This window comes from Primulina eburnea, chromosome 6 (genome assembly GCF_022965805.1).
Source record: "Primulina eburnea isolate SZY01 chromosome 6, ASM2296580v1, whole genome shotgun sequence".
NCBI classification, from domain to species: Eukaryota; Viridiplantae; Streptophyta; class Magnoliopsida; order Lamiales; family Gesneriaceae; genus Primulina; species Primulina eburnea.
This window is the reverse complement of record NC_133106.1, coordinates 26577280-26591799: the sequence shown is the minus strand read 5'-3', so window position 1 is coordinate 26591799 and position 14520 is coordinate 26577280. Positions and strand designations below refer to the sequence as shown.

Here is a 14520-nt window from a genome sequence, read left to right as displayed (position 1 = left end):
TTTAATATTTGTCCATAAAATATATCATATATACCACCAACCAAGTTATTTTTCGGAAGATATTTACTTATACTATTGACTCGAATATGATAAATTCATGATAATATAAATATATATAGGCCATTAATTCGACTAGAAGACTTTGATTTATACAACACTTTATACAAACTCATTTCAACTTAGAATTTATCTTTTGCCTAATTGAAACTCCTAGCACACTCTCGATTGTAGGGCGCAACCTCATAATCCGCATAATGTTTAACGTCTATTATACCAAGACTACAAACACAATCTTTAATGTCTTTATGTCAAGACTCACTTAACTAAACTTTGAACTTCAAATCTCTTGTATATATGTGAGTGATTGTATGTGAGGAAATTATTGTTTAAAGTGTACATCTCAAACGTATCCTCACACAAGAGTTTGTGGCAGATTTCTTCATGCTAGCTGCTCATGCTTTGAATCTCTTTCAAAAGCTTTTGTTTGAACTTCAAGATGTTGTATTTATAGACCCCAAATTTGAAAAGTTTCTTTACTATTTCTGAAAATACAACGGTCAAATTCGCCTTACTGGACATTTTTCCGAGCTTAAACTTGTTGGTCAACTGGTCAAATTGATCAGCGGTTGAAACTGGTCAGAGGTTGAAAACTGGTCAGTAGTTGAAACTGGTCAGCGGTTCAATCTGGTCAGCATCTCAACCGCAGCTCAACTGGTCTGCTGTGCAGAACCAGTAACTTCATCGCCATTTATCAACATTTTAATTTTCGATTCAGACATTGACTTCTAAAAAATAATTTGTAGCGTCTTATCTTTCCAACGCATATAGAATCTCTTCATTTTAATAAACGAGCTGAGAGATATGACCAAAATACCGTAACTACTCATACTCGACTGATTGCTGCAATCAGCTTGGTCATTCAGCAGCCGGTTTGACCTAGATACTGATCAATTTTGCCCAACTGATGTGAAGTACGACTTGTTTCAAATTGAGTTTTCTGATCATTTGAATCATCCAGTTGAGAGATATCATAAACAAACCAAAGCTCGCCAGAAATTCAGTTTGGCTAAACTCAATTTCAATTTCCTTCTTGCGTTAATAACTTAACACTTGAATAAATATGTTAGAAACACAATAACAAATTTTGTTAATATCAAAATAAGGATTTCAAACATGAAATATTTCAACAAAATCTATTTGACAAAGAATTCTAGATCCCAACCGATTTTTTTGAGTCATTCTTGTGAATTTCAAATTTATGTCAATACAAGTCATTCAAAATCATTCTTCTAACACTCACTCAAATTCAAATCCTCCGATTCAACGTAACATGAGAGTTTGTGATAAATTTCTGCTCGTGTTTATTTGAAATGTTTTGATCTAGTTCCTTCTCATGTAATCAAATTAAAATATTAATTTAGATAAACTTTCCTACCACATACAATTTCTTTTGATATTTCTTTTCCACCACAATTTTTGATCACTCACTATCAATAAAATACTTTATTATATAATAATTAATGTAAGTGCACGTCTATTTTATATCCCTATAATAAATAAAAAGAAAATAATAATAATAATAACAATAATAATTAATAAAAATATTATATAATAATAGGTCTATGTGACTTTACTGATTTTTATTTATGAGATAATATATTTAATATATAAAAAATTATTTTTTATAAATGAGAACTGATATTCATCTAATAAAATGGAATAATTTTCTTGTGAAAAATATCAGCTTCACCTGTTCGAGTCTTTATTTATTTCTACAGTGGTGTCCTATTCTTCTTCGCAAATTCTCCCTCTGATATTTATCAATCTCAATTTGATATCTCCGTATGGGCCATAATCACAAATCCTCACCGTGAAAAAAGGTGAGAATGACACGGAAAACTCCGTTTTTGTCTCGCTTTTTGTGGCACTTTTCTTATCGAATATCTCTCAGCTACTTCACGTGATGCATTTATATATATGTGACTGTATATCTCTCAATTCTACGCCTTAAATATCTGGCATTTGTAGCAGGCTTACTACCCGTGAGAAACTGGTAATTATGAGCTTGCTTTCACTTTTTGTATTTCGTTTGTTTGAGATTCTGAAGTTCCTGCTTTTACTTAGAATTCATACCTATTTTTTCTGTTTAAGTTGATGTTTTTGTGCTGAATTTTGAGCGCTTGAGTGGATTTATTGGGGTTTGTGTCGAGACAACAAAGCTTGCTTATTGAACTTGAATTTTTATCCCGTGCACGCACATCAGTTTGATCTATATTCTATATGCGTACTCTTACCATATGATCGACTTTTGATGTTACACATGTGGCCTTTCATTGATTTCAGAGAAGAAGTATTTGATGCCACTAGTAGCCATATTATCCCACAGTTGCCTTTCCCTTGTTATTCAATTCCTTTTGGTTTTGTTGATCGACCCTTTTCAGAGTACACCTGTTGGCTTTTGAGTCAGCTTGAGAGAGCTCAGCCTGAAAGACTATCTTACTAGCTGATTAGTCTTTCAAACTTAAAGTGTCATTCTACTGTTCCGTGTGGAATCAGCGTTGAATCATAACATATTTCTTCATTCATTTTGCAAACAAATAGCTAACCTGTATCCATTTATCATCTGGCAATTCACACCGTAGATTAATATGGCAACTACAGTGGAGACCAATGGTAGGGCAACTGTTGATACTGGACTTCCATCAAAAGTTCCGGCTATTGCCCATCCGCTGGCCGAAGACCCAACTGAGATTGCATCGAATATAAAGTACCATGCACTATATAGCCCTCATTTTTCACCTTTCAAATTTGATCTGGAGCAAGCATACTATGCAACAGCAGAGAGTGTCCGTGATCGGCTCATACAGGTATAATCAAATTGATTGATGCTTTGAAATTTGCTACCACATGGATACTAGGAACCTATATCGACCGTAATGCAACTGCTTTATTTTTGGCACTTTTATAACTATTTGTTTTCTTGAGGATGTTTAAGAGTTGATTTTTTTCTAAATGAATATTTATTTTGGACCTTTAAGTAGTAGCGTAGGCAGTGGCATAATTTTTGTAGTTACCAATCGATGTTTAAGTTAAATTAGTTTGTGAGGGTTTGTCTGATGATGATGGGCGGGCTTTATTAGGATCATTTGTTTATTTCCTTGACCATTTATTGATAATCTTCTGTTGGAAAGGTCATGTTAGTTTATTCTTCCATAAGTTTTCCAACTGTACTTGTGATTATCCATTGTTCCTGATTTGGTATGCAATGATAAAGCTATAATCCTGTTTTCTTCCTGAGTCTTTATCCTCTACTTGATGTTTCTCTGTATCGTGTTTACTGTCTTGGTTTACATTCACCATTGTCAAAAAAACTGTAAAATCAGTTAGAGGTAAGAGGTTAGAATTCAATGTCATTTTTTTCCATGCCTCTCCTGTTCGCTGCATGTCCAAGATTTTGAGCTTTTTTCTAGTTCATGGATATGCTATAAGGTTATTACTAATTTTCCTTTTTGTTATCATTAACAAACAGTAACTTTGACTAAATTTTTTATGGAGTTGTATACTTGAAGCCTGTCCATTCGGCAGAAACATACAACAGTTAGAGTCATCAAGTAAAATATATATATATATTCAAAGACTGCTATGTTGATTTCTATTATTTTTTGGTGATTGCCCTGAACAATATTTTTTGCCTCACTCTCATATTGACTCGGGTAAATTGAGTCTTGAAGCGTAGGAATCATGCCTTAAACAGCAATAGAGAAGTCATTTACATCAATCTTTTGTGTATTTATATAAAAGCTACAGTTTTTATGTTTTATTCTCATACATTCTTTGATTGCAATTTCAGCAATGGAATGATACTTATCGTCATTATCACAAAACCAACCCAAAGCAGACATACTATTTATCCATGGAATATCTTCAAGGACGAGCTTTGACCAATGCAGTTGGAAACCTGGATATTCAAGATGCTTATGCTGACGCTTTAAAGCAATTGGGTCATGAACTTGAGGACATCGTGGAGCAGGTAATTAGGCACAACAACTCCTTACTAATGAATATTTTCTCCATTTAATACCAAGGCTTATAATTTATATTAATAGTATCTATTAATCACTAATTGTCAGCAATTTTATTACGTTCCGAGGAGGGAAAACCTGTATGGATTTTCTTCTCAAATTGGGATTGAGATGCTTTCTGTTTCCGTAATCTGTGCTTCAACCTTTGCATGCTAGATTTTGAGGGTGATTTTAATTGAACCTATTAGGAAAAAGATGCTGCACTTGGAAATGGTGGTCTTGGGAGGCTTGCTTCGTGTTTTCTGGACTCAATGGCAACGTTGAATTTACCTGCTTGGGGATATGGTTTGAGGTACAGATATGGTCTATTCAAGCAGCGGATCACCAAAGCAGGCCAAGAGGAAATTGCAGAAGACTGGTTGGAGGTTTGATAGCTCCTAAAATTTTGTTAATACTGGGTTGACTCTTTACATCTGGAATAATTTGCCATTTTTAATAATGCAGAAGTTCAGTCCCTGGGAAGTGGTCCGGCATGATGTTGTCTACCCCATAAATTTTTTTGGTCATGTTGAGGTTCTTCCCTCCGGATCGTAAGTGAAACCTCAAATGCTTCTTATTTAATTACATTGTAGTCTAATTTTATAGATGTAGATCAAATATTAGCTCTGTTAAAGATTATCGTATGAGTGATTCAAGCCGATATTTCAAAATGTTTAGCCGAAAATGGGTTGGTGGCGAGGTCATGAAAGCTGTCGCATATGATGTACCAATTCCTGGGTACAAAACCAGGAACACTAATAGTCTTCGTCTCTGGGAAGCAAAAGCTAGTGCTGAGGACTTTAACTTATTTCAGTTTAATGATGGACAGTATGAATCTTCTTCTCAGCTTCATTCACGGGCACAGCAGGTAAAGACTTTTTTTCTCTTCTTCAATCGATGTTGCAGCAAATAGTATTTCTATCGTGATTAGCTATTTGTGCTAATAAGACTGAAATTTCTATTTGAGATATATGTGTGTGATCAGATACTTCTTTTTGCATGCTTGAATCTGATGCTTGTTTTGCAGATCTGTGCTGTCCTTTATCCGGGGGATGCTACAGAAGATGGAAAATTATTAAGACTCAAGCAACAGTTTTTCCTGTGCAGTGCGTCTCTTCAGGTTTCTCTATCTTGTTCTCAATTTAGTCTGAACTTTCCCCTCTTCAGTGCACTAGTCATTCATCTGATGTTTAAATAATAAAAAATTTCCCTAGTTCACTTCAAGAAACTTGGAAAACAAATTTGGATGGGCTCTTTGTGATTATGAAAGAAAGTTCTAGTTTACAAAATTTTTACTAGCTGGGTGCTTCCTTTGATAACATGTGCTGAAAGTACTAAAAAAGATCATTGTTACCATACAATTAGGTAGCGTTTGGTTTGGTGGATTAGGTAGGTTTATTTTTTTTAACCTATCTAATCACTTGTTTTGTACGTTTTTTATTTAACCAAGTCAATCTCTCCTATGAATTATTAGGTTATATTAGGTAGGTTAAAATAATACCTACTCACCCCTAAGATTATTTATCCCACTCTTAATACATCATATTTTTCCAATTTTACCCTTCTCCTAAATTCAAACTCATCACCACTTCCTTCCACCGACCGTCCACCGGCAACCCCGCCAAAGGCCGACCACCGCTGCCGGCCGCCGACCACCACCTCCGGCCACCACCGCCACCGTTTCCGGCTTCCGCTGCCGCTTCCGGCCGCCGGCCGCCGCTTCCGGCCGAACACCGCCGCCGCCGGAGTGGAAGAAGACAAAAAAAAGAGGAAAGGGCAATTTTGTCCTTTCATCATAAAATTCAAAATTATAAAATCTTACCAAACGAAATACTATTTTACACCATATATTACATTTCTACAACAATCATTTTCTTTATTATTTACATACTAATCATTAGTTTATTTTATCCTCCAAACCAAACGCTGTCTTACAGTACTGCCATTAGGGACAAGGTTCAACTTGTTTTGTGATACTTAGGTTGGGGGGATGTAGCATCTTTGCAGACTACAGATAGACCTTTGACATTTGGTGGAAGGATTTGAGCTCTTTGATATAGCGAATCTCATCTTATTCACACAGAATGTCTGGCAATTTAGAACTCGAGGATATTTATTCTGCTATTACTTCCTGTACCATAGTGTTTGGCATGTGAGTCAAAACTTACCAGTTATATTTTTGTACCCAAATTCCAGGATATTATATCCAGATTCAAGGAGAGGGAAAACGAAAAGAGTGAGATTCAGTGGTCTGAATTTCCGGCTAAGGTTGCAGTACAACTGAATGATACACATCCCACTCTTGCGATACCGGAGCTGATGCGTCTGTTAATGGATGATGAAGGGCTTGGATGGGATGAATCTTGGGATATCACCACAAGGTGCTCTCTTTGCTAGATTACTACAGATTTTCTCTGTGACGATGATTTTATTTCTTGCTGTGTGGATTAGCCAATTTGAAGATTTGATGTTCATTCTACCAGGACCATAGCTTATACAAACCACACGGTCCTTCCTGAAGCCCTGGAAAAATGGTCACAAGCTGTCATGTGGAAGCTCCTTCCACGTCATATGGAAATCATTACAGAAATCGACAAGAGGGTAAACTCGCCCACTTACTTTGGTTTTCATATACTTTGCATTAAAAGAACTCCACAGGAGTAATTGTCCTGCACTGTGCAGTTCATTGCAACGATAAAGTCCACAAAACCTGATCTTGAGGGAAACCTTCCTGCCCTGCGCATTTTGGATGATAACCCACAAAAGGCAGTAGTACGGATGGCCAATCTGTGTGTAGTGTCCTCTCACACGGTAAAAAATTTCTGCAAATTCAAGCATGTTAAATGTTGATCGTTGTTGACTACATGGGAAACAGTTTCAGAGAGTTGAATGATAGATTTCATTTATACAAAACAATTTTTCTGTCAGATTCTAATGGCCCCTTAAATGCATTAAGAGAGCAAGAAGATAACCTTTCTGTTCATTCAGAACTCATTTAAAACTTCCGGTTCAGTTTTCATATAACTGATAGCATTCTGAAGTTAGTAACTGATGAAGTTTGACATTTTATTTGTTGCTGTTGTTTGCTCATAGTGACATTTTTAGCAAATTCAAAATTTGCCAATTATCTGTGACGACGAAACTGTTATCTGCATAAAAATTTATACAATAACTCATCTTCCACGCTCATATTCACTCATGACATAAAATCCGTCGTCGTATTTTGCCAGCAATTTTTATAGTTTGATTTAGAGCTGGTTAAGAATATCTATTGCATTGAACGTCTAGCATCTGTGTAGTTTGCTTCATTGTCTGATTTCTTTACTTCAGATTTTCGATTGAGAAGAGTTTAGAAAGCTAATATTCTTCACCATTTTCCTGCAGGTCAATGGTGTTGCTCAGCTACACAGTGATATCTTGAAGGCTGAGTTATTCTCTGATTATGTCTCTATATGGCCTGCCAAATTTCAAAACAAGACCAATGGTATAACCCCTCGTCGATGGCTCAAGTTTTGCAATCCTGATCTTAGTCAGATTATATCCAAATGGTTAAAAACAGATCAATGGGTGACTAATCTCGACTTACTCACAAATCTTCGCCAAGTATGTATGATGTTTTTTTTTATCGACACAATCTCTATTGTTTACCCGGAGTTATTATAGACTCTATTCCCCCCTAGTTTGCTGATAATGCAGATTTCCATGCTGAGTGGGAATCAGCGAAGTTTGCCAGCAAAGAGCGTTTGGCACAATATGTACTGCAGGTTACTGGTGTGAGCATTGACCCAAATACACTCTTTGATATACAAGTCAAACGAATCCATGAATACAAAAGGCAGCTATTAAACATTCTGGGTGTTGTCTACAGGTACAAGAAATTGAAGGTGAGGAAAACTATATTTGTGGTACTTATCTAATGCTGTTTATATAAAGTATCGTACTTTTAAACTATTTAAAATTTGCGAAACACAAACAAATTTCTTGGATATGTAATAAATCTTCAAATTTCGATTAAAACAAACTGTTTATCCAAAATATTTGCAATAAAAAGATCACAAATAAAGTTTGCTAAAAATACTTGTTCAAACAACGTGAAGAAATCTCGTAAAAGTCAGAGTATTAAAATCGTCATGCATAAAATCTTAAAACATTGGCGGTCCTCGGGTTTAGCCTCCTGAGCAGACCGAGCCGGCTCATTGGTCTCCACCCCTCGTCTTCTCATATTCGTCCTCACCTGCATCGATCAAGTCTACTGAGTCTAAAGACTCAACATGTTTAAACTGGAGCTAACAAATAATACGTAATAAAACCACACGCATCTTTAAAGTAGAGTGTACATACTTGAAACTTGAACGTAATAACACAAACATAGACGTGTCATCAACATAAAACTTTTCATAAACTTATTTGCATAATACATACTTGAACATGTGCAACTTCATCATTTTGCGTAGAAATATGTTTCAAAGCAAGTGACCCATGCATAATTGTGCCTGATCAGACTAAACCACAGTACTGGGCTGGCAGGGAAATCCACTACCACATACATGAGATCCCCGGTCATGCTTTACCGGGTGGATTGGTCTCTGATCATTCTTTATCGTTTTCCAATCCTGATCTAAACCCGGTCATGCTTTATCGGGGTGGAGAGGTCCTCGGCCAGGTTCACCGACTTCCAAACCCGTTCATAATTGGTCACAAGACATTTAGCATACCTCAAAAATAAAACATTTTTCTTTTGCATGTCGAACATGTCTACTTGACGATGAGGGATTCGTTGGATCTCGCTTGGGGGCCACTGCTGCACATTCTAACACATTTCCAAGCACTTAACTTTCATAACTTAGACACAGGTAATCGTGCTCACTACCGAAGTAAATAAATAGCTTATGACATTCTAGATTACTCGAGACTTGACCTCGTTTAATCGTTCTAAACCATGACATCGAACCCCTAAACAATCTCCATATGAAGTGTTAACATTTCCCAAACATGGAAGACACGGACCTAAGAAGAAGTGATTTCAAAAACATAGACAAGCTACAGCGCTGGGCACTGCGCTGTAGGCGCTAGGCATCGGTGCTACAGCGCTGCGGCGCCAGGCAGTGTGAATGCCAGGCGCTGCGGCGCTCTCCAAGAGCGCTGTGGGGCTAGCTCCGCGCGCACTCGACTCCAAATGCACAAATTTGATGCAAACTCTAACCCGCGCCTTATCGACTCGAACCAACACTTCAAGACTCATCCTAGGACACTATAACAATGATTCAACTCACACAAACGCCCCGAAACAACGAAGCACGACATACAATGCAACACAACTCATGAATATGACATTTTGACACCAAAGCTTTTCCTACGACTTCTAATGCAACCAAGTGTCTATCGACACGAAACGAAGTACCAAAAATCGAACCCCATCATACATAATATACCTAAACGCAGCAGCAATCACCCTTCGGTCCCCAACGAAGCCTGCAACAATAAAACTTCAAGAACACATTTTCAGAAATTGTAGTTTGAGCAGTCCCGCGAAAAAGAACATAACTCACTCGTTTCTTATCAAAAAATTGCGAATTACTGTCAAATCGAAGGTATCAAAGAGTACTACGTTTTATACGTTGAAAACTTTTCCAGAAAACCAACCGATTTTTCTCAGAAATCGAAATGACAGCAGACACGTTTTTTGATCTAACATTTTTTATCCAAAATTCAACCCAAACGTTTTTGCGCAAACTTTTCGCAACATACATGGATTTTTACGCACAATAAACATCACAAGACATAATATAACGACATCGATGCAGAAACAATAGATTATACATGCTTTTTTATATTTAAAACTCACGATACGGCGATACCGAAGCAGAAATGGTGCGAGGGTTGATACGGGACGAACCATGGCGCGATTTCTAATCTAAAAATCAACGAAGGATTGCTGAAAAATTAGAGAGGGAGGGGCGGCCGCTCGATGATCTATGAACCCTAAGTTTTCTTAAAAAAACGGAATGAAATGCAAGGAGAAATGTGTGTGTGTGTTATCATGAAGGTGTGTGTGAGTATATGGGTGTGCGTGAGTTTTTAATTAATTAGGGAATAGAATTGCTTAATTACACAATTAAGATGTTAATTAAAATGCAATTAAAAATGTTAACCCCCTACTAACTTTTCTAACACCTCTTAATTCAAAATAAAATGCACAATTGCTAAAATATAAAAATTTTAAAATCCTAAAATCACTAATTAAATAAATTAAGTTTTATAATGCTTAAAACTTAATAAATCATTTAAAATGCCCCAATCCTAACTTAAAATAAAATACTATATTTTAAAATTGTCAAAAATCGTCGTCCTGTCTCTTTTCCTCAATCCCGCATCGACTAATCGCTTGAAACATGAAACTCGAGAAAACATTTTAACGTGCATTACATAAACATAAATAATTAAAATAATGCAATTTAATAAATCATACATCTATAAAAATCATTTTAAACTTAATTAAATAATTTAACAATTTAAATAAATGCGTGAGTTTTACGTGTATTGAATTTGGGTTATACAGTTTAATCAATTTGATTCTATGTTCTCCTTGTCAAAACCTTGGCACATTGCAACTGTATCTCATTGATTAGTTATGACATCATAAAGTATGGCTTCATCTTCAACTATAACCTTGTAATTGTTATAACCCTGTTATTGTGTTTTTATTGCCCCTTTTAGATAGAAACAATAGTAATTGATTATATTATGAATGCATTGTAAATACTTCACGGGCATCCCATCTATTGGTCCTGTACATAACCCTTAAAACTGTCAATGAAATATTTATTTAAAACTAATATAGGTCATCATCCAATTAACAATGATTTAAACTTGGTTCATTTAAGGTTTCCGTTCACTGGCCTTGCGACTTACTGCTTCATATTCTGGCATAATTGATTCTCTTTTTCTTGTACTCCTTCAAAAGCTCATACTTTCTCTTCATATCATCCAATAGCTGGCAGTAACATCATCCTTCATAATTTTCTGCTTTTTCTATCTTCTAAACATTCAGTTTTGATTTCCCCTTTTTGAGTTGCTCATTCTTTATTTTCTCTGGATAATAATGCAGGAGATGAAGCCCGAGGATCGTAAAAATACGACACCTCGCACCATCATGATCGGAGGAAAAGCGTTTGCTACGTATACAAATGCTAAAAGAATAGTTAAGCTTGTAAATGATGTAGGTGCTGTTGTAAACACCGATCCTGAGGTCAATAGCTTCTTAAAGGTAAAGTATAGATATAGCCTACCTTTTTTGAGTCTGTGATTCCAATCTCAAGTTCTAAATGACTGAACCACGAAGAACAAGTTTTCTAGTGCCCAATTAGTCATTGGCGATATTTTAGCTCATATTATCCTTAGCCATAAAGCGAGTTATGCTAACTGGCGCAACCAGTTGTTTGCAATATTTACAAAGTGAAGAATAGAAAAAATGGAATTTTTTTTTTTTGAATATCTGTTTTCTCAGCAGGGTCCTGTTAATTTAATGAATAATGTATAGCAGTTTCGGGTTTAACTATCATGTAGGTAGATTTCCAAAAAAGAATCAACTATGCTATAACTATCCTTGGAAAAAAAATAGGGAAGCTCGGTTACTATTAAATGCATACCTATGTTAATATAACCTTTTCATGTATCCCTGCTACTGACATAAGTCAACTGTCAAATTTTACTTCACCGCCAAACAAAAAATGATGCCATTATTTAACATATCAGGATTTCATATCAACTTCATTGTTATTTTCCAATGTTTCAGGTTGTTTTTGTCCCCAATTATAATGTGTCTGTGGCAGAGATTCTTGTTCCTGGAAGTGAGTTGTCACAGCATATCAGTACGGCAGGCATGGAGGCAAGTGGCACGAGTAACATGAAGTTTGCACTTAATGGATGCCTCATTATTGGAACACTAGATGGGGCTAATGTTGAGATCAGAGAAGAAATTGGGGAAACAAATTTCTTTCTTTTTGGAGCTACAGCGGATGAAGTTCCTGGCTTGCGTAAAGACAGAGAGAAAGGACTGGTAAATCCTGCTATTTACAATAAACTTAATCTTATAAATCTAGGCAGGTCATTTGTTACCTCAATTACAAAGCATAATCCTCTAGCACGTGATTCAATCATAAGTTCTGTCTAAACCGCTAAGCATTGTGAACTTTATAGCATGATACCTGTTCAGCTTTCATACTTGACTGTGCATCTTGAGTAAAAAGTGAAGGGCTTCTAGGTATGGTGCAGGAGTTCAATTTCAAAAAAAAAACTAAAAGTGTACCTAACTTGAGGTATTGTAACTAAATGCCTAAGCAAAAGAAACTGTTGGTTTAGGTTTTGATTACATCTTTTAGTAATTTAATTAATTAAAATCTGTTTCATCGGATTTGTGAAGGAAAAGAATGTGGGTAGACAGGGAGCTAGAAATTTACCTGCATTCCATCTGCTATCGATAATCAGGAAGTTAAAAGCTTAAATGTCTTCACTTTCTCTGGACTCGTTTATGATTCTAAATAACAATGAAAAGAAAAATATTCCTTTGTCACAGAAATGAAAAGTTTGGTGAAGAACCAGATCATTCGCGGTCCAGTGGACTAAATTCATTTTCAAATTTGAATATCATGTTTCGTGTATCCAAATGAGTACATATCCCCATTTTAACATATGTCGTTGACATGCACTTGAGGGAATTTTGCGTCATTTACGGATTTACCTACATGTATGGAACTTAAAAGATATGGAATTATAAATAAAGTAGGAGGATAAACAACTGCATTGAATATGCAAATGTAATACCAGTTACCCATCCACAAGACTTGTTTAGTGTTGCATCGTACTTGGCATACTGAATTCATTTCTCTATGTTTGTTCCTCTTCTGAGCTATTTCTGGTTAACATAATTTTAATTATCTGTTATTATGCAGTTTAAACCTGACCCTCGGTTTGAAGAGGCCAAACAATTTATAAGATCTGGGGCTTTTGGAAGCTATGATTATAATCCACTTCTTGAGTCACTCGAGGGAAATTCTGGCTATGGACGTGGCGATTATTTTCTTGTTGGTCATGACTTCCCAAGCTACATGGATGCTCAAGAAAAAGTGGATGAAGCATACAAGTAAGTATACAGCATCCTCAATTTTCCCACCCTTGGTACTGCAGTTACTATACTCTACACTAATATAAACTGGAAAATTTTCCTTTGTCGTCTCCCGATTGATTTTTTTCTTTGTGACACATTATATATGTTAAAAACCCAAAAGATAGATGCCTTTCTTGTCAAACAAGCTGAGTTTGGTCTTTCATGGAAGTTGCTACAGTAGGTAATAAGCAATAACAGTTTCTGAGCTAATTTGACCTCACAAGTCTGATTTTTTTGTTTCCACAAAGAAATTCATTTTGGCTGGGCATTGTTATTCAGTGTTATGGAATTAAAAACGTGAGGAATAAATATTGTAAAATATACAATGAGAGGCTCATGCTTTGGTCCATTACATGAAGATATTTTAGGCGCTTATTCCTGATTTGATCTCAGGTATAGTTTTGTATAGAGGTATTTTTTGATATCACGTTTATCAAAATCTAGCATATTTTCACATCTCTTAGAACAGGAAATTAATGGGAAATAGACTATTTTTCACTACCCTTGGAGATGTTGGTTGCCTGGAACCTTTTTCCCTCTTTTGCATGACATTCTTTTGTTTTGTGTTTCTCCACTGTTTACTCGGTTATGCTCTCTTTATCAATCCTGCTTTATATTTCTAATACTAGAGCCCCTGAGACAATGGTATGTCTTCTCCATGTATCCAAGTACCAGTTTATGAATTCGTTTACTACTTTATGCTTATTGCACCAACAAAATTAAGCTAATTGTATTAACTTACATTGGTTCAATTAACTTGGTTTATCTTTGCTGAGTTTAATCTGACAAAGCCTCATGGTATAGCATTTGGGACCACAAATTCTCGTGTTATTATCATGCAAGAATACACCGAAAAACACACTAAATGGCGATTGACATTTATTCTAATAATTTACTTTCAGGGACAGGAAGAGATGGATAAAGATGTCCATTCTTAGCACCGCTGGTAGTGGAAAATTTAGCAGCGACCGCACAATTTCCCAGTACGCAACTGAAATTTGGAACATAAAGGAGTGCCCATGCCCGGGATCAGTAGCCTAAAATCTATCAGATTTCTGTACTTCTCAGTGACCATGATAAAGAAAGTGCTTCTATCATGTATGTAGGATATGAATATAGCTTCCATGCCATTGTAATAAGCATTCTACTAATAAAAGATCGGTATGTCTCCTATACAATTATCGATCTATCTATCCACAACATACTTTCCTCCTTTTCATGTTATTTCAGGACTGTGTTCTGTAATGAGAATTGAAGACCATACACTTAATGCTAATGTGTTGCTCAATGTCT

At 35.9% G+C, this 14520-nt stretch overlaps 1 protein-coding gene across 2 annotated transcripts; it reads left to right on the top strand.

Annotated features, from left to right (window-relative positions):
• Nucleotides 1-1750: 1750 nt before the first annotated feature.
• Nucleotides 1751-14520, top strand: LOC140834004 (alpha-glucan phosphorylase, H isozyme). 2 transcript variants are annotated; one of them, XM_073198571.1, is made up of 16 exons: nucleotides 1751-1880; nucleotides 2643-2867; nucleotides 3851-4030; nucleotides 4271-4447; nucleotides 4527-4612; nucleotides 4740-4929; nucleotides 5089-5181; nucleotides 6258-6442; nucleotides 6545-6662; nucleotides 6744-6872; nucleotides 7446-7664; nucleotides 7742-7945; nucleotides 11170-11328; nucleotides 11857-12120; nucleotides 13013-13203; nucleotides 14130-14520. In XM_073198571.1, the coding sequence occupies exons 2-16, from the start codon at nucleotides 2649-2651 to the stop codon at nucleotides 14266-14268; spliced, it is 2553 nt and encodes an 850-aa protein (XP_073054672.1). In that variant the 5' UTR covers nucleotides 1751-1880; nucleotides 2643-2648; the 3' UTR covers nucleotides 14269-14520. The 2 variants fall into 2 exon arrangements, with proteins under 2 accessions (XP_073054672.1, XP_073054671.1); XM_073198570.1 differs by lacking the exon at nucleotides 1751-1880 and adding an exon at nucleotides 1887-2053.